General features: G+C 41.5%; 1 protein-coding gene across 4 annotated transcripts in view; it reads left to right on the forward strand.

Moving 5' to 3' along the window:
- The window catches only part of mpripb (myosin phosphatase Rho interacting protein b), a 34,738-nt gene that overhangs the window by 6,122 nt on the left and 7,649 nt on the right, over positions 1 to 20,967 (forward strand). For 2 of the 4 annotated variants that reach the window (XM_058062501.2, XM_058062499.2), the window contains exons 3-16: positions 24 to 89; positions 5,057 to 5,208; positions 5,282 to 5,366; positions 5,457 to 5,628; positions 5,791 to 6,238; positions 7,338 to 7,464; positions 8,573 to 8,677; positions 12,582 to 12,638; positions 13,277 to 13,345; positions 13,434 to 13,523; positions 13,870 to 13,979; positions 14,429 to 15,002; positions 15,351 to 15,488; positions 19,205 to 19,264. In XM_058062501.2, coding sequence (XP_057918484.2) covers positions 24 to 89; positions 5,057 to 5,208; positions 5,282 to 5,366; positions 5,457 to 5,628; positions 5,791 to 6,238; positions 7,338 to 7,464; positions 8,573 to 8,677; positions 12,582 to 12,638; positions 13,277 to 13,345; positions 13,434 to 13,523; positions 13,870 to 13,979; positions 14,429 to 15,002; positions 15,351 to 15,488; positions 19,205 to 19,264 — 2,253 coding nt within the window. The remainder of the gene's footprint in view (positions 1 to 23; positions 90 to 5,056; positions 5,209 to 5,281; positions 5,367 to 5,456; positions 5,629 to 5,790; positions 6,239 to 7,337; positions 7,465 to 8,572; positions 8,678 to 12,581; positions 12,639 to 13,276; positions 13,346 to 13,433; positions 13,524 to 13,869; positions 13,980 to 14,428; positions 15,003 to 15,350; positions 15,489 to 19,204; positions 19,265 to 20,967) is intronic. The other 2 variants (XM_058062500.2, XM_058062502.2) reach the window with 2 other exon arrangements.

Genomic DNA, 20,967 nt, shown 5'->3' on the forward strand with positions numbered 1-20,967 from the left:
TCACATTTTTTTTGTCCCCACAGAAATGGCAACGGCGATTCTTTGTGTTGTACGAACATGGCTGTCTGCGCTTTGCCCTGGATGAATCAGTAAGTACTAAAACACACTCCAGCTCATCCAGTTAGACATGTTGCTGTTTGTGGTGGTAGTCTTGGAATAGCGGACCTGACATGGATCACTTATCCCATACTGGCCTGTAAACACTGGTAGCAGATAGTTTGGGGGAAAATTGCACATGATTTATTTAAATATCCAAGCATACCGGTTCTCTAACATAGGGACCCTGCTAAATAATAAAACAGTCACGTCATAATTCAAGAGGATTTGAGTTGAGGCTGTGAATTTCTGTTAGTCAGGCCTGACAGTGAGAGACAAAAGCATTATTAAATCATATTTGGTACATACGTATATCCATATTGAGATTTATTGCTTTTGCGTTTTGTTCCCTTCCTGTACAAAAATTGAATTGAAGCGTGACCTTAACATGGAGGTGCATTTGAAATGGTGAGGATGTCGTACCGTTACACCCCTAATATTTGGCTATTAGAGTAGCTATTATAGAGTCAAACTGTCTTCTTGCTGTAGTGCGTGCGTTGTTTCCACTGACACCCAGGCTACGGTGCAATTGTGTTTTCCTCTCATTGTAACAGTGATTCCAAAACTAGCAGACTCATTGTCCTCTGGTCTTTTCATCTACTCCACATGGCAGGAAAACTGGGTCAGGGAAATGACTGCTCAGTGTTCTGGACTCCAAAGATAGGAACTCTCCACAATCTCGGAGCGCCTACAACGGCGTATTCAATGGTCTAGATGTCATTGAGCTCATCGTTGTTTACCAAAGGGCTCAAGCCTCCAGTGGGGGCAGATGTGATTTTTGTCATACCACACCCATCCACTCTTTGTCTTATTGCTTTTGTGGCCACATTATTGCCTAGTTTATTGCTTTTCATCACTTGGCTGTGCTGTGCCAAGGAAGTAGCAGAAAGTGAGTCATTTGGGCTGTTTATTGTGAATTTTTGTAAATACTACATCAGTAGGAACTGAACGGCTGCTCCGTATAGGCGGCCCATTTATAATTGAACTGTCATAGACAGAGCGGGGCTGGTTCCCAAAAGACATGATACAGACATGTCAGCTAAGGAAATGATGTTGTTGGTGTGAATAAGCCATATATCAGAATTGAATATACATTTTTAAGGTTGTCATAAAAGTGAGTACACCCCTGAAGTGACCTACTAATAGCGTGGTTAGTGTACAGCAGTTTTTATAGTGGTGTATATTTACTGTTGGCTGAGAGGAGGTCAACGCAGGCATTATTGTCTAAACACAAGCGAGTACACCGCTTGTGGTGCATTCGCTCATTCACCGCTTATTCCAACACACACCTGTCCTATTCATCATGTTTGTGCCTGGTTGGCGGGACCATGCAACTTTGAGTAGAGCTGTTCAATTTGGTATTTTGGGTACAATTCTCCATGCTGCTCTCTTGGTGTTCGGCCTGGCTCCTCACGGCAAAGAGCTCTCTTCAGCATGTGAGAAATAGAATTATTGCTCTCTACAAAGATGGCCTAAGTGACCCTCCACCAGAGGACCTACCCTAGTCTGGTCTTACACGGTCCTACTAGGCAATGCACCTCGTTATCTGAAACTTTTGGCATGGTTTAACACGACAATACTACATTCCAACTATATTTACAGGTCAGAAAAGTATTCTTCTGGTTTTTGGCCTCCAGAAGTTACATTTTCTTTAAAAAAAAAAAACAATTGAAATGTTTATTTTTTTTAAAATAATTACATATTTGCCAGGAGCCCTTGGAATTGTTATGGGGGCTCTACAATCTACAATCTTTGTTGTAGATTTTTTAAGAAATGCAAGAAGAATATTGTAGTGTTTCACATGCAGGCCAGAGGGATGTATAACCAGTGGGGCCGTCTACTGGACTGTTTGTGTTTACAGCAACATGAAGGATGGGTTTGAGACGGAAGGGAACTGAGTGTCAAAGCATTTTTATACCTGTTTATGACTGTTATATTGTGTTGGTTCCTGCAGCGTGTATACTTCCACTATAATTAGTCCGTCAAATGTGGTTGTTTTTACTCAAGACAGGTCAGAGGAGTGGCTTGGTTCCCACGTCAGTGCTTTAAACATCTGTATCAGCTCGCAGATTAAAGGTCCAGGGAGTGATGACATCATCTGCTATTTTTCACCCAGTAGATAGCAGGGTGCGATCTGAAGCAATAGCCTCTTTTAAAAAATGGAGGATTTTCACAACGAATAGAAGGAAAGATGCTCTCCTGCCGAAAGCAGCATTCCTCTCCCGATGCCCTTATTTGGTAACTGTAGTGAGCTAACAGCCCCGGGACCACAGAGAACAAGAAAAAGGGAGCTCTTGCCCCTAAAAACCTCAGTGGAGAACATTAGATATGCCTCAGACTCAGACATTCCACACATGGCCTGCCACAGCAAGACAGGGGATGCTCATGCAGCAGAATAAGTGCATGGCATTTACACATTCAGGTCATAAAATGGCCCAAAACACACATTTTTTTTTAATCTCATAAGAATGGAAGTCCAGTAAACTGGAATCTTAAAATGTCAGTAACCATGTCAATATTTTTTCCATGTCTTATGTTAAAAAATCTATATGTTCTGTTCTGCATACAATTGTGTCATCCTGCCTCTACACGTGTAGAGAATCTGCACTGTGAAAAGGTTTGATGAAGGATACTGAATCCAGGCACCATATAAAACAGCAGCGTTCCCTCCACAACCTGTTGTGGGAGACTCTGACGAGACTTGCCTTTGGCTCAGCCTATAAAATCTTCTCGCAGGATTAATTTATGGAGTGGGTGTGCACTTAATTCTAGGGCTGGCTTGGCTACTTTTTTTTAAATGTAACTTTTAAAACTATATTTTGAGTTTACAGTCGTCCCTCTCAACATTGCAGTGCAAACATTGCTTCCGCACTCATCTTAGTTTTAAAAGAAATTATTCATACATGATTGCTGTTTAGCTTTATTATTAATTTAAAAAGCTTGTTTTTTCCCCAAATGAAAACATTTTCAAGCATAAAAATAGCTATGTGTCAGCCATTAGGACCAGCATTCAACTTGTGAATGTAGTATACTACTTTGGTCACGAGGTATCAGTAACTGTTCGGCCGCCAGAACAACAGGCTTTTATTGCAGGTAGCATGATTGAAGCACGGTTAAAGAAAATAGCAATTATGTATTCTCATGCAGAATAAAATAATCGTCAGGCGTCTCTTCTTTTGTGCCATGCATTTTCATATTGGGTGATATGATTGTGTGCAAGTACTGTTAACGGTTGGATGGGTTTGGACACAAACAATTTTTCTGCATTGTTTGCAGTTCACTACTTTTTTGTTGACATCATCCCCTTCAAGACAAACAAATGACAAGGGAATCCTTTTGGGAACAACCTGCTGTACTTGTACTGTCGACTCCATAGACTTTACGATTGTGATTCTTTCTCTGCGTTTCTGTGTCGTGTAACAGTCAGTAGTGGCCTTTCATGTAACTACATGGGAATGAATGTCATGTTACTAAATGTCATTTTCTGTTATTTTTCAATGATTCCCCCCACCCTCCTTTTAGCTATTATGTCACACATACTGCATGTTTGCAAAAAGAGTTTTACCTGAAACTGGCGTGCATCAGTTGTCTGGAAATGTCTTAAACTGTAACCCTAAAATTGCACAGCACAATATACGGATACTGCATGACCTCACCGCCGATGTAGTTAGTTTTACCACACTGCAAGGACTCCATTCATGTTCTATTCACTTGACAGCTACTGCTACTTAAGCCTGATGCTTCCTTTCAAGTGGAGGAAATTCTTCCATAGTGTCTGGGCTGTAAAGAGGCGATGCAGCGTAATTGCCATATTTGGCAGCCCTTAGGGGTTTTCAGGCAGATCTTAATAAAGCTCGATCTGTGTTCAGTGGCCTTAAAAGGAGCTGAAAAGCGACCCAGCACCTGTTTTACATCTGAAGCAGCCGTAACCCCACAAAGCTGATAACAGAGCCAAGGGACTTGGAGCAGACCCGCAAAAAAGCTTGGGGGATTTCAGGGGTGTCACCTAATAACACCGCATTTATTACCTTGTTGCACAAAACGATGAGTCAAAGCAGGTTTGTTTAACATGTCTTTGCAAATATTGATGACTTCTGTGTAGGGCTGCAGCTATGGAATATTTTAGTAATGGAGTATTTACTGACATTTTTGGGGCTATATATACTATATGCAATCTGACTGCACACAGAAGAAAAAATTGTAGATGGGAGTCCAACTGGTGTGAATGAAGCAGGCAAAGGTGTACGTGGAACAAAATATAACAAACAGCCAGTAATAAAAGATTTAACTAACGGAAAAAAAATTCTTGACTACTTTTTGTAACTGAGGTATTTGAATTATCTGAATAATGGTACAGTCCTACTTCTGTGTGGAAGGATGTTTCAGAGCAGGCTGGACTTGCAGCAGTCGCCACTGATCATTGTCACAGATGATCACACTTGCAAAGAAGCTTTTTTTTCCATTTTTTTTGTACTGTCCTGTTGATAGGTGTGACATACCCCAACACCTTCCAGCGCAAAGAAAATAATGACAAAAGCAAAGCATTTTGTGGTGTTGAATCATGCTTTCTCTAAGAAACATGACACTGGTGTTATCACTGTTTTGCTCTGTAGTCATCCATTCCTGGCCTGGTTCCTCTTCTATCAGTACTTATCTCCATATTTGTTCATGTTTTCTTCTCATTTTTGGCCCTAGTGGTAATGTTTTACCCCATCTGTGATTCATCAACCAATGATATCTAATTTAAGGTAGCGGTAAGACAAAGAATGGACATGGTGATCCATAAGTTGAACGCTAATAATTCTGTCAGTCGTAAGGTATTGATTGTAAATAGTGTCTTGAAACAATGGAAGTCAAATGGATCATCTCGGGAGTTGGGGTTCTTGTGACATCCCACCTAATGGCCCTTGTTAGTAAGAAATAATTCTCAATAACTTTCCTTATGTTTATTCTCTTTCAGCCAAGCACACTGCCCCAGGGAACAGTGAATATGAACCTGTGTACGGACGTCATAGATGCTGAACCCAAGACGGGCCAAAAAAACTCCTTATGCATCATCACCCCAGAACAGGAATACTTCATCAGAGGAGAGAACAAAGAGATCATCAACGGGTAAGTGTCTTGACATCTCCCATGATAGTTAAGGCTAACAGTTTGTTTTTCAACCTTGTCAACCTCTCTTCAGCTGGACTGAACAGTTGGTTGTTTATCCCCGCACCAATAAACAGAACCAGAAAAAGAAACGCAAGGTGGAGCCTACAACCTCCCAGGTATACCTCCTCCACCGCTATGAAGTGGTTCTGTTTTACTGCTTTTATTTTAAACCCAGTCACTTTTAAATGCTATCGGTCTCCACGCAGGAGCCAGGCCCAGCCAAAGTAGCCGTGACTGGTTCGGGCATTCCTGAGGCAGAGAAGGTTCCAGACTCCAGTTCCATCATCTGGCAGGAAGAGCTGAACCAAAGAGAAGCGGAAGGGGCTACAGTCTGGGCCCCTGTTGAGCTGCCCCCGGGATCGCCGCCACTCCCCACAGGCAAGGAAAAATAACACAGTTTAAAAATTGCATGTAGTAGCAAAGTTTTTTTTATTGTTGTGCCAGCAGCCGTTTTTCCCCAACATCACCTTAGTTTTCCTTGTAACTTGAGGATCGGCAGAGACAGAAAAATAATTGTCATCTTATGCCAATTCTTTCTAGGTGAATCTCTAACTGTCGGACAAGGGTCTGATGCAGGCTCAGTGAATGGCGACGAGGTCGACCAGGGTGGAGTGGTGCTGCATGGGTCGGTGCCACAGCCGCCGCCCAGTGACCTCCTTTCCCCAACAGGCTCCTGCTCCAGCCTGGGGGGCGTACCCCGCTGCCTTTCTCCAGCTCCCAGTGACCCCTTCCCCTCTGGCAGCTCGCTGCTCTCAAATGGTTCTCACATCAGTGGTTCCGTAAGCTCTCTGGACTCGGATGCCAGCGGCAGTACAGTCACCAGCACTGAAAGCCACCCGGCCAATCAGAGGGGGAGCCATTCATTCAGCCACCACGATACGCCTCGATCCCGAAGACTGGAGGCAGAGGAACGAAAAGCAGAGAAGAGGAGCCGTTTTAGGAGCCCAGACAGGCACGACAGGGAACCTGTCCTCAGCCCCGATAGGAGGTCAGTGTCCTCCTCTTCCGAAGACGCAGGTTTTCTTCACTCAAAAGGATGTTTCAACACTCCCTTCTGGCTTTACATTGTAGTACTGGTCCACGACACAGTCATTGGCCCCACAACTACGTGCTACGTAGCTTATGCTAAACAAGCCCAAACACGATGGCAGCCATTCAGTGTCCACTTCCGGTTGTGACTGAACTTTTCCAGCAGTTGTGGTTTGCTTGGACAGGGAAATAAATCACTATCTGGTAAACGAAGACATACAAGGATTGCTGTATTGTGAGCATCGTTTTACGTTTTTACGCTTCTCAGAAAGTCTGTTGTTACATTCGTCTTTTATCAATCGTTAAAGCACTCACTGGAAACATGGAATATAAATTTACCCTGTGTACTTTCCATTCAGTAATCTGCCTGCTGGCCCCCATGCTGTGGGGAGGCAAAAGTCTCACACCCACATACACACACTAAAGACAAACCAAGAGGGGGGGTCATCATTTTCCTCCCAGAGAGAGTTTCCGGCTCAATTTCATCCCTCCCGTCTGTGCCTTCTGCTCATTAGCCTCATTTTCCCACTTTTCATTTCCTGCCATCTTTCTTATAGAAGGGTTATTATCCAAAACCACATAGCAGGATGCGTTAATGATTTTAAAAAAAATCAGCATTTATTTATTTTCAATGGCGACAGTGAAACCACACACTTTATTTTATTGTTTGTTTTCACTCAGGAGCTAGGGGAGATGATCATGTCATCACGATAAAGGCTCCTGTGTATTGTAGTGGGTGTTGAGCTGTGTGCCATCCTTCTGCTTCATTGTGATAACGGAGCAAATAAATGACCGTCCACCCATTTTTGATACTGCTTGTCCTCTTTGGCTTGCAATATCCCAGTTGATTACACAAGAGGTTGGCCATAGCCTGGACTGGTTGCCATTTAAAGGCACATAGCATTATTGATGAACCTTTTTCCAATATGTGTCATACTGTCATACTACAGAAATTACAAAGTCTAAGCTATTGGCGACACTAAGTTGTCACTATCATGATTAGTGGAACTGATTGTCCACCTCCCGGTTTTTGGTAATTCTGAAATATTTCTTCACAGTCGCTCGGGTGTTATTGAGAAGTTGGAAGCCCTGGAGCTTGAGAATCAGGAGAAAATGGAGGTGGAAGAGGCGAGCAGGAGTGGAGGCAGACAAGGCCGCAGTGAGCACAGACGTTTCCACAGAGAGGTATACAACTATTTTGTTTGTGTGTGTTTTTTGGACTGCATTTGAGCTCTAACACTGCTGGCATTGTAAAGCAATTTGCAATACATACAGAATCACTTTTAAACAAGCAGCACATGGCAGGGCATATGTGAGCTCAGTGATAGGACATGTTCTTTCCCTATCGTGTCCCCTCTTATGCTCCTGTAGTTTTTTCCTTCTGTCTCTGTTCCCTCCAGCTTTTCCTCATTCTCTCCTGTGGGTCAAGGGTCACCCATGTGTGTCGTACTCCTTTCCGGTTACCATTCTGTGGTGGGATTCCCCTGATGATTGTGCTTCCCTTTTCCCACCATAGCCTTTATGCTATGATACACGCTCTTTTTGATACTGTTAAATAGGTTGGTCTTGTTTTGCCAGCTGTCTTTCACTCATGCAACTAGTAAAGCGTGTGCAGACAAAAGCCGGGACTGCATATACACACCAGTGGAATTAATAGTAACAAACTACCACTACCCACTGTTGTTCACCAAGGATCTATTCACACTGGTGGTTTGCTACTCTGGTATAGACTGAAAAATAATAAAAAAAAGATTGTCAATAGACCAATAGATCACTTATATACAATACATTTATATTGTATATTATACATATATATAATACATTTGTTGAGCAGTGAAAACAGGGTCTTTATTATGTTACCTTCATTTGAACTGATTTGACCTGAAGAAAAATAAGTCTTTTTGATAGAGCTGGGTGATAAAGACCTGTTGAGATTTCACACAAACTCCTGCAACATACTTCCACAGAGCGCTGCTGCTGGGGATGATGTAAACACTACATGGACTAAAGACACAGACCAGTGTTGAAATTACAGCCAAGAGCATGAAGTAAAGCTCTGTAGTGCTCCGCATGCATGACCCCGATGAAAGATGACACATCTTTTTCAGATATTTTTCAAAATATAAGTCTTATAGCAGGCGGTTACTGTTTATTGAAGTGGTCATTTATTGAAAGGTTGTGCATTTTCTCAAATAAATGAATGGGGCTTGTATAACTTTGAATGCAACTCTATACTATATATACTGTATACATATATGTAACACTAATATGATCACTTGTGTATGGTTCTAAGGAGCAGAGGCCCGACATGGGCCAAGGTCTGGATTTCCCCTCCTCCTTACCGCCTCTTAGGAGAGCTAAGTCCCTTGACCGAAGGACCACGGATTCAGTCATGACAGTGAGTGATTTTTGTCTTCCTGTTGCTTTTCCAAATAAGGGAGAGTTATCATCTTATACTGTATTCACAAGATGTGCTATTGATGTTTGTATGTGTACAACGCATATAAAACAAATGGATGGATTATCATCACCTTAAATTTGGTAAATCCAATATGCCTAACCTCCCCGTTTACTTCAATAAACGCCAAGGCTTGAATCTTTCTATTGATTTATGTGGTTCATAGGGTGGACCCTTGACACATAATTTTTTAATCAATGTCCTCCATCTGAAAAAATGAAATCCTAAGTGTTGTTATTACAATTGTAATTAGGGGTGGGACAAAATATCAATATCGAGATCCTAATAGATTAACAACCAGAAGTCTATCAGACTGTGGCAATGAAGTCGCAGTGCCTCGGGCGCATAGAAAGTATTTTACGCGCCCTGTAAACCAGGGGTGTCAAACTCGTGTCATAGAGGGCCGAGACACTACAGGTTTTCTTTCCAGCCGGTCACTAAAGCAGATGATTTGAATGATTAACCCTCCTTTGGTTTGAGGGAATGAGCTCCTCAATGAAATCACCTGCTGGAGGAACTGGTTGGAAAGAAAACCTGCATGGCTTCGGTCCTCTGTCGACACTGACTCTGTGCTGTAAACCTTGCAAACCTTCCCACTTCAGTGTCTCCAGCATCATTTGCTTATGAAGTTCAGCTATTTACAACATCAGAGTTGAACAGCTGTCATGGTGTTAACAATCAAGCATCTTGGGAGCTTTTGTTCTTTTAGAGTAAACATAAAATAATCTACAGCAATCGGTTTTTACAAAACAGATAAAGGCATAATTTTTAGTAGGCAAGGTTATAAAACATTTCAAAAAGTACTTGCATTGTTTTGTGGCAGTTGAATAAAAAAGTGAATTTGTCCAGTCCTATCAACTTCACGTTGATCAGATCAGCCAGTTAGTTGAGTAATCTTCCAAGCTGACGATAGTTTTGCCGCTCCATATGACGGAGCTGGTGTTTAAGATGCCCCTTATTCGCTGTGCTTGGCATCATCGGAAAGTTCATCTTGTTGAGATTCGACATTTTCTGACTAAACCTGTCATAAAATGTGCTCTGATCTTCTATCCAAGCCAAGGGTGTCGACTTATACAATCACATAATGACATAATGTCTTTGGTCTTTCATGTCGTTAAGAGCACAACCAAAAAAGAAACCTCATAGTGCTTTGTGAAATAAGTACATGAACCCTTAGAATAAATTACAACAACAGTTCCAACCAGTCGCTTCCTGTGTCTGTGGATCAGACCTGCACATCAATCTTCTTGGCTGTCATGTGTATGGCCCTCTTCATGTCAATCCAATCTTTGCTCTGACTTGGCCACTTTTTGGGAAGCCGTTTTCTTATGGATTTGCTCCGGCGTTTTGGATTGTTGTCCTGTGGCATCACCCAACGTCTACACAGTTGCAGAATTGGCTGATATTCTTTGAAATCCAGCTTCCCCTAAGTGATTTACCACAAAGAAAGATGCATCCTCCAGCATACGTGACGGTTTGGATGATGTTTTCACTATCCCAAATGTAGTGCTGTGTTTTTTCCTAATCGTTAAAATGAGTTTCATCAGTCTACAAGAGTGTCAATGTGCTCTTTTGCTAACTTAGGTGTGTAACTGTTAATATAACAATGGATAAATGGACTTAATTTTACTAGTCTGTGCAGCACTTTGGAAACTCTGTTTATAAAATGTGCTATATAAATAAAGTGGATTGGATTGGATTGGATTATCGGACAATCCACACAGGCTGGATGAAAAGAGGGCTCACTCTGTCTGTCTCGACGCATTGGTTCTGTAAGTCCAATGAGTGGACAGAGTGGGCTCTCGTCTCATTTATCTTCTTCGTGGAGGCTGAGTTACTAGCTACGGTAACTACTACCTTAATTGATCCAGCATACGCTAACACCAATGACAACACGAAAGTGTTTTTAAGTGTGGGAATATATGGGTTTTAAACAGAATGAACACGGTGAGCGCATTAACACCGACGATAGACACGGATAATTTCTCAACTGGAAAAATAAAAGGACTGGCGTTTGGTCGGAAAAATAATCAGTTTTTTCTCTTCTCTTGCACAAGCCATTACTTTTGTACAGATATCGTTATCGTCAGAATAAATGTATATCAACGTCCCTGGTCAACATTACCTCCAACTGAAATGCTCCAAATGAATTCTTTATAGGCCGATGTGCTTCAGTATGTCTGTGGTCACTAGACAAAGCCTCTCCTGTTGTGCTAAGCTGTAGGATCCAGGGTTAGAATAAGTGCCAAAGGTTTAGCTGTTTAGAGAAGTCTCCAGGCTTCTTGTTGGGACCACGGCGGCAGATTAGTTAGGTAACGGTGGGAAGAAATGCTTAGTGGACATCTCCAAAACTACATTCAGACAACATAGTGATGGCTCATAATCAATTAGTATTTGCCCAAATTTTGAGCTTTTTTTAATATTACTTGATATTTATTACCTTTCTCCTCAAGACGAATGTTTCTCTGATGTGATGGTATGAAGGTGTTGCCCAGACACCACCACCACCTCTCCCACTCTTCTTCAGGTTACAGTACATATTCTGTTTGGATTTTTGCTTGCTGCATATTTTCAGTGCACTCATTCTGTTTGTACGTGCTTGTGTACGCTGTTTGTGCGTGTGTGTGTGTGTGTGTGTGTGCAGGGGAAGTGCTCTTTATCTTGTGCTCAGTAAACAATGTAGCCTATAGCCGCCACAAATGTCCTGTTGCAATTGCAGGCAATTGCAGATACATATAACAGGAATAGAAATAATCCATTCCAGCTTCACCAATGACACAGGCAATGTGTGAAGTCACATTTGAACATGCTAAATGATCACACAAGTGTAAAAAGGACATTTTGTTCTCTTCTTTTATTATAGTCAACTTATTGTTGACATTGTACTGAGTGGCCTGGACGGCGATGCCTCACAAGCGACTGACTTATATGGCTATTTTACATAAGAGCTCAAGGCAGCTCAATGCGAAGTGGTTGGTGTTCGATACCTGGGCGTCTGTTCATGTCAAAGTGGACAGTTTGCTTTAAGGACTAAATGCCGTACTCTCCATTGTTATTGTTCCATTCTCTCATTATTATGATCACCCATTTGTTGCCATTTTGTCCTCAGCTCCCAATGGAGACCAGCTTAGATGGCTTTGAACGTCACAATACGTTCATTTACAAGTTCTTTTGCACATTTAATCCTCCGGCGTGTTTGGCTGGGCACCTTGCAGAGATGCCACAAAAAGCCAAAGAAAAAGCAAATCCTGCAGCATTATGTTAATGCCTGCTGACATAAGTGTATCAATGTGATTTTTTTTTTTAAACTACATGCACTATATGACGTGCGTTATGTCGGCTTGTATGTGCTTACTTGTGTGTCTTTTGAGCGTGTTCACCACATCTGCTCCCTGTAGCCACCAGTCACACGTGTATTGTCTCCCACTGTGTGGAACCACGGCAGTATAACTATGTCAAGCAATGGCTTTGCATCGTCAGCTGGATTCTCACAGTGCCACAACTAATGAGGTAGAAGTTGTATCTGACAAGTGGGCTGTACTGAGTCCACGTCGTTATCTATTGGCTATCTATCCGAGCCACTGGTTGGGTTCAACTTCTCCCCCGGCTGTTGTGTGATTTGACCAAGCATGATGTTTCACTTTGGCGTTTTTAAACAAATGTGTGGAAAGTAACAGTACACTTTTAAACATTTAAAATAGGGTATTGGTTAACTTTACTTTAAATGTATATAAATATACAGTACAAATTGTAATTATTTCCTTTTATATTATATTTCAATGTTTATATTTGAAAATGAAAGTAGCGATAGTTCTGTAATTTACTTTTGTCTTTTCTATTGTAGCCTGATTTACTGAACTTCAAGAAAGGCTGGATGGTGAAGCTGGATGAGGAAGGACAGGTATGAATAGTTTTTTTTTTTCTGCAAATTAACATAAAGCCTCTTCCAACAAGACTCTAGAAAATTTGAAGCATTTTTGTGCCATAAAAAATAACATGGCTAAATTTGAATGTTGTTTCCTGGGGTGTCATCACACTTGTCTTTTTTGGTCCGGTTCAAACAAACTGTTTGCTTTGGATCCTGGTCAAGTGTGAATGCAGTCCAGGACTGGACCACACAGAGAGGCCACACTGCCTGAAAATGGGTCTGGGTCCGGCTGCAATTGGACTGTGGTCCTAAGCCAGGCCCATGTGTGTCTGCTACACCAGATATAGCATCAAATATGAGAGAAGCAGGCAATGGTTAGCTGAGTGAAAATCATCAAAACCAGTACAGTAATGAAACATACCTGACTCTTTTCAACAAAGGCCTAATGTGTCGGTCACATTCACACCAACTAGCATTTAAGAATTCAGCTCTGGTTCAGCCTCAGCGACCGTTATTGTGAACACCATTAAAAGCACAAAGCCCATTGGCAATCTTTCAGAGTGAACTTTTAGTGATGCTGTGACCATTCATCATTCAGTTAAACATCAGAATTTCCTTATAACTCCTTATTTTTACCTCAACATAACTATTTTTCTTTGTATGTACTCTAGTGGAAGAAATACTGGTTTGTTTTGACGGATCATAGCCTGCGGTACTACAAGGATTCCATAGCAGAAGAGGTAACCCTTAGTGATGTTTTATAATGTGCCAGCCAGAATACGTTGTTTGAATATTTATACTCATATTTGGTCTTGTTGCTCCTTTAAGGCCTCCGACCTGGATGGTGAGATCGATCTGTCAACCTGCTACAATGTAACGGAATACCAAGCTCAACGGAATTACGGCTTCCAAATCCAAGTAAATATACGCACTCATTCATTTATCATATTGACAAACTTTGTCATGTCTATGCAGTGTTGTTAACAAGTTGGTTAACCTTTTGACCTTAATATTGGTCTTTACAATGTGACAAAATAGAAATAAAAATGCTTTACATTTACCGGTACTGGTAGTACAAGAGAACTAATTAGGCAAAGACAGATTTACCAGTGGTTTCCGTTCATTTTTAGTTCAAATGAGAGTTGTATTATTGTCTTATTTCAGATTTGTATGATTGCTTTTCTTTGTTTTACGAAACTATGCCAATGTATGTATCTGTATGTTGATATATCCATATAAATATACTTTATTTGTCAATGTTTAGACTCAGGAAGGAGTTCACACTCTTTCAGCCATGACAGCGGGTATACGGAGGAATTGGATCCAGGCAGTCATGAAAAATGTCAGACCATCTACTGCTCCTGATGTAGCAAGGTAAGTCCATTTTTACTGGTAGACCCAAATAAGTGTCACCGACCCCGAGTCGGAGGATCTGATTGGCTGTTCGTCAAGACAGGGACAATCATCAGTCCAAATGAAAGTTGTTACTGATGCGGAGTGCAGTCCAATAACCATCAGACCCCATCTGCAATAGACTGGTTTTAAGAACAAAAAATGGCCTCGTCTCCGTTTGGAATTTGCAGGAGAGCGTCAAACATGGGATATTGGAAGGTGGAAGAAAATTTTATTCTCTGATGAGAAAAAAATTTAACCTTTCCAATCCTGATGGCTTCTAATGTTACATTACATTACATAGACTGTATTTCTATTTTATGGGAGTTTGGTTTTTGCAATTTGAAGCTCAGAAACCTCAAAATCTAATGTGATTTTACCTTGGAGGCATCTGAAGAACAAAACATCTTTTTCTTCTTCCTATGATTCAGCTCAACTGAAGACCAGGGTTCTTTCACTCCTCTGGAGGGTCTGATCAGACCAGATGTGACCCACGACTCACCATCCTCTGAAACGTCGTCTGTGGAGAGAGAAGCCACTCAGGGTGTCGTCAAGAGCCGAGCACGTGAACGTCGACGCGAAGGTCGATCGAAGACCTTTGACTGGGCAGAGTTCAGACCCATTGCCCAAGCCCTGGCCCAGCAACGGGCGCAAGAGGCAGAGAGCCTCCAGACAGACTTAGGAGAGCTTGAGCGCAGTCGGAGGCGGGAGGAGAGGCGGAAGCGGTACGAATCTGTGACAAACTCGTCGATGGAGCACTCGCCGCTCAAAGATTGTACCAGGCCGGATTTTGAGAGTGTCGATGGACTTGGACAGCCGCGGCCTGATTCATCGGGTTCTCAATTTGTGGAGCGACAGCAGAGAGTGGAGGAGGCGATTGAGCAGCATTGGCGACAGGTAGAGAAGACGCCCATACGAGAGGAGCGGAGGGTGCCCCTGTCTTCAACAAGTCCACCCATCGAGACTGCAGAGCTTAAACAGCTGTTGGAGAATTACAAGCAAGGGGTAGGTTTACCCATCATTACCATTCGGATCTTTTGTCTCTTATATAACGTATGTTTTAGTTGTTGCCTTCCAGAGGTCTATTTCAAGATATAGTTTAGACCACTTTTATTTGCATTCCAGATAGCTAGTTAAGAATAAATGAAGGAAGGAAGGAATTGTACGGAAAAGGCAGGCACTTAAAAACAACTTTGAACCTTGATGTTTTTAAAAAAAGAATAACTGGTGCTGAACATTTGCGCTTTATATGGGCCTTCCATCCATGAATGTCCTTTAAGTGGAAGGCTTTGTCTGGCCATCACCTGATCACCGGCAAGTCTTCAGTAACTCATTCTTCTTCTTCTTCTCTAGATAGAGGACCTTAAAACACAATTGGAAGCCTGTCACCAGCAGCTGCTTGAGTCCAACAATCACAAGCAGGAGCTGGAAGTGCAGCTGAGAACGGCTCTGGAGAGAGAGCAGGACATACGGTCAGGCTACATATCTCCGGTGAGTTGTTTCCTGTTTTGTTTTTTGTTTTTTACACTTGTTGGTACCCTTTCATGTCTTAAACATTATTGTATTCTCTATTTTGTAACATCCTTTGCATGTTTTGTTTACAAATATTCAAAAGAAAGGGCTACAAATGCATGTGTCCATTGCATGTTCCAAAAAGCATCTAATTATTATTAATGTATTAATCTCCCCTCTGTCTCATTCTGTAGGTTTTGTACTACCATAAAACTGAACTCAATAAGACAAATGTGCATTTAAGACACCTATTAAGTCTGCTTTTGAAGTCTAGAACGGAAATAGAAAGTACATTTTGGAGAGACATCCTCTTGCTTTGTAACTTTGAAGTCCACTTGAAGAGCACGAGTAGTAGAGATTTTATCTCCCTATACGATCATCAACAATGTCTTTGTGTTCCTAACATTGCCAGTTGCAATTTGTATGAATAACATCTTGGCTGTTTTTTTAACGAGGTGCATGAATATAAAAGTTTCCATGTCTATTAACGTCATGATGAGAAGGCAGGCTGTTCTTTTAAACAGATATTCAACAGCAATATTCCGCTTCAACATTAGCCACGTTGACATGAGGAGGTTTTCTCTTACCGAATGACCTTTTTTCGAAAACAATGGTATACATGGAAAGGAATATTCCAATCTCTTGTCTACATGTGCCGCTATAATCAACCAGAATAGTCAATGGGACATGCGCAGTAAAGCATAAACATCAACATCACGTGATACCGACTTCCCCGAGTTTTTCTTTTACCTGTTGGAATAACTCCATATTGCAAGTTTTTCGTTCGCCCAGTCTTGAAATTAGTTTGGATCAAAAACAAACTTTCGGCAGCAGTCCAATTTTGAAACTGAAGAACATCTCCAGCTGTGTGTTACGTCATATATGAGCATGCGCTGAAAGAACGCACCCAGGATAAATTTAAACAGGAAAAGATCAAATTCAATATTGCTAATATTCTATAATAAAACTCGGGACATCTTTTAAAGTATAGTATAGTATCGAATAAAGTATAGAAGTGTTTAGATTCTGTTCCACAGGTGGCGGTTTGAGCGGTTACATGATACCTCAATTGGGGAAAGGAATATTCCACCCCCATGGATCCGATTATATGTTCATTCGGATTGGCACTTTTCTTTCGGAATGAGGTGTATACAAAGGTTCAATTCTTTCCGTTTGAGCAAATAAACCGAATGCAATTGGAATATTTGGGTCCATGTATACGTGGCTAATGTATTAGTCCAGGAGTGTCTGTTGAGCTGAATCACATAGGAAGGAGAAAAAGATGTCTAGTCACAAAATTGTGTTTGCCTTTTTTTAAAAATTCAATCAACGTCATCAAAAAAGGACGGTACAGAGAGGGACGACTTCTGAAAATGGTAGAGATTGAATGAGTTAAACAAGAAAATTGAAAAAAAAAAACATTAAATATGGAAAACAGCAACAATTTTTGAAGAATGACTTTTCTCCAGACCAAGAGTCGGTAATCAGTCTGATGCTGCTGTAGCGGAGTGTACTTGGGAAATGTTTGCATTGTGAGGCAGTTATTTATGTGATATGATTTGGTGTATCCACTAATTGAATCACTTTATCTTAGTTTTTACATGTTTTAATGTGTGTCATTGTATTTTAAAATTTTGTCATTGAGCAGTATAATTGCCTGGGCTAGTTGCCATTGGGTGTGTAATAAGAAACCAAATTCTTAAATACAAAATAAAAAGAAATAAATATGGTCTAATACAATAAATATATATAAATGATTAAAACAGCCTGTATTATTTTTCACTGTCGATAAGATTGTGATACTGCAGCCTTGAATATTGGTGTATCATATTATACATACTTGAGCTTGGAATGTTATAGGAGTGTTATTACTCAACAGTAGGTGTGAGCAACACAGACCCATTTACTTGATGCCTCTGGCGTGTGTTTCAAACAGCAGTGAATGTTTCATGGAGCCGTGGCGTGCAATCATATTGGCCGTATTAACTTCCCCGAGTCTGCGCCACCACGGGAAACTTGTGCATGACAGGATTTGCACCTCGCTGCATTGTCTCTTTTTGGACTGAAATGAAGTCTCTTGGCTGCCATCACTCCTACGTGGGATGTGCATGCTGAATAGAAGGGCTATAATCCGACCTTGTTTTTTGTCTTAGATCATACTGATATCCCATGTCAGTGTTTGATTGGACGCCCCAATTAGTTCTAGCTTGTACCCCATTCCCCGTCTGTATTGAACATTTTTGTCTTATCCACTTGTCTTTGTGTATGTATATATTTCACTGGGAAGGCTGCCTTCCCAAACAGGGAATTCTAACAATGGAGGACTGCTTTGTAGCTCTGATGGCCAATTAATTAAGTGGAATCGTTGATGGAATAGACACATGACAGTATACTTCCTGTCCCTCACTCAGAGTGTCTATGCTGTGGGAACTCATTACGTCTTTGTACCGAGCCAAACAATCAAATTCCAAATACATGTATACATCAAATTCCCAGAAGTGTTATTTAGGGATCGACCGATATGTTTTTTTTCAGGCCGATGCCGATTACGATTTTTTCCATCACCCTTAGCCAATGGCTGATTTTGCTTGTGCCGATATTTGTGGCCGATACTGCTTTTGCTCCCTTCTTAAACACATTTAAACAGCGTTATCAATTTTAAAAGGAATAAATATTCAACCATGTGCAAAACATTTCTGTTGTAGTTTAAGTTTTATCTAGCATCGATGTGATGACTGCTCCTCTGCGGTGAGACGCTTGGGTTCACTTCACACCTTAAGTCCTGCACGTGTGCGTAGTGTGAGTACTGGCTCTCATGTTTGGTCCACTTCCTCTCCTCTGGCATGATTGGAAGAGGCGGGCCATGGCACGGCACGATTGAAGGCACATGAGACATTGAATGATTGTAATGCGATCGCTCTTCGCTGTCTGTAGTCGATAATAAACATGGTTCACAGAACCCAAGGCACACTCGCTCACCCCTTAATTACATCTGTAAATGATGGACAACGAGACATTTACTTAATTAATGCCAACAGTAATGACTGCTGTCACCTTCCGAATGTGTTGAAATACGACTGCAAGTAATCTGCAAGGTCAGGAAGTGATGACAAGTAAACAGGCCATTGGGAGCCATGAGTGGGAGGGGCCTCCAGTACTGAAAGGTACAAATGGCCTGGATCAATAGCTGGTTGCCACTTAATATTGCCCTCCGTTTTGCCTCAGTTGCATTAAAATGGGATTAATTCTTTCAGATTAACAATAAATTAATATGCCCATCCCTGGTATTCACTTAGAATAACATTGCTCCAGTGCAAGACGAGAGTTTGTTCCAAAATACTGTAGAAATGTAAAACTCTGATTAAACCATCCAACTAAAGAGACACTAATATTGCATTACTTACCACAGAAAGTAACTTTCAGCTATTACATAAGCATGCTAACTAACACCTGGCATTAAATCTTTTTTTCTTTTTTTTTGCTTTAGTTAACACCATTACAACCAAGAGTTGTAAGTGTTTGAATGATTAAATTCTATCTGTATTATGACATGATATCTATTTTGGACTTTTAATAGTGCTGTATTGTTTTCATAGAAGTGAGATCAAATTATTGATAATCTGTTAATGAATAGTTAGCCTTTGTGTGTCCCCTGCTGCTGTGTGTTAACCAACTGTCTGGTCCCCTTTTCCAAGCTGGAACACCATTTGGGTCTGGAGGCTGATGTGACGCCCCAGATGAAGAGGCCAGAACTGGTTAGTTCTCAAGCACAGAGTTTAACAAAGAAGTACCAGGAGACCAAAGAGCTCCTGAAGCTGCAAGAGTTGAAAAAGCGCAATATGCAAGCACAGCTTGGCCTTTCTCTTTCTCACCAACCCATTAAGGAACCTTATTTTTCTGAACCTCCTAAAGCACCCGTTCTGGAAGGCACTATCCCACATGTCCAAACTGTTAACCTTTTGCTCCAGGACAGTGCAGAAGCAATTGAAGAACTAGATGACTTAACAACCGGCAAATATCTGACTGTGAAGGAGCTGACAAAGCTGTTGAAATCCCACGCTTGCAATCAGGAAACATCGGAGAAGCAACCTCTTCAGAGGATCCTGGAAGCCTGGAAATGCCAACAGGATTTGGAAAATGAAATGCTAAAGAATAGTTTAGCCAGAGCAGGTGACAGCATCCGGGAATATGAGTCCCGTCTCTTAAACATGGAGGATTTGGTGGGGAAGGTTCAGAAGCAAAGCCTTAGGAGCCCGTATTGTCCTCTCTCAAAAATGGATAACCATTCAGAAACAAAAGTGGAGACTATCGGACTGCTTGCTCAGAGGGTAGAGCTTTTAACGAGTGAAAACGGCGCATTGAAACAAAAGTGCCAGGAGATAGTGAACCAACTGACTGAGGCAGACAGAGAAATAGACCGACTGAAAGCCGAGCTTATCAGCCATCAGGGTGGTAAACAGCATCATCTTGTTATGGAAGAAATGAAAAGACTAAAGGCTGCCTTGGCTGAAAGCCAGGCTAATGCTATAGACGGGGAGTATTACAAGAGGGAACTCCATGAGAAGTCGCAAAGGCTCCATGAAGCTCTAGTTACGTTGGAGGAGCTTGGAACCAGCCTAAAGGACACAGAGAAGAAGCTGCAGTTGAAAGAAGCCACATTGAAAGGGCTGGGTTTCCAGGCAGATGATGAAGGTGAGGTGCTACACCTTGAGCGAGAGCATCTCAATGACCTACTTGAAGCCTCGCAAGAAAAGCTCTTTGAAACGGAGGCCACACTCCATACTACACAACAACACTGTATCGAACTTGAATCCAGGAACTGTGAACTGATGATACTGCAGCAGAAATCAGAGGAAGTCAGTAAAGAGAAGCTTAGAGAAGCAGAAAATGAAATAGCGGTGCTACGAGAGAAGTTAGAAATAAGGACATCGGTAGGTGAAAAGTCAACGGCCGTTGGTGACCGTGTTGAGGAAGGAGGCAGACATGTTGGTAAGGGTCTTTTAAAGCAGGTAGTAAATGAGATTGAGATGAGGTGTGAGGCAACTAATCAGGTTTTAGACATGTTATCAAAGGTAGACGTTGATGTAGAGACATTGGTTAACAATTTAAAAAACTCTTTAAGTTCAAGCAGACTCTTTACCTCTCCGAAAGAAGGCGTGCTATGTGTCAGTCAAAAAGACACAGTTTTGCTTTTGGAGGCAGAATTCTTGAGCCAATTTCTAAGTACCACTGAAATAAAAGCAGAAGCATGCAAACCTTGCTCTGAGCCCAGTTTGGCACACGGAATCGCACACAAGAGTTTGATGCTGCTTAAAAGTCACATTCATGCAGATGCCCAAGGAATGACACAAGCGGATTTGATATCCATGTACACCTGGCTTGATAATGAAACAAACACCCTTATTCTTAAAGAGCTCACAGCAACATTGGAGGCAAGATCATTGCTTTTGTCAAACAT

The sequence above is a fragment of the Doryrhamphus excisus genome, linkage group LG2, assembly GCF_037039965.1.
Source record: "Doryrhamphus excisus strain RoL-2023G ecotype Guam linkage group LG2, RoL_Dexc_Guam_v1.1, whole genome shotgun sequence".
Taxonomy (NCBI): domain Eukaryota; kingdom Metazoa; phylum Chordata; class Actinopteri; order Syngnathiformes; family Syngnathidae; genus Doryrhamphus; species Doryrhamphus excisus.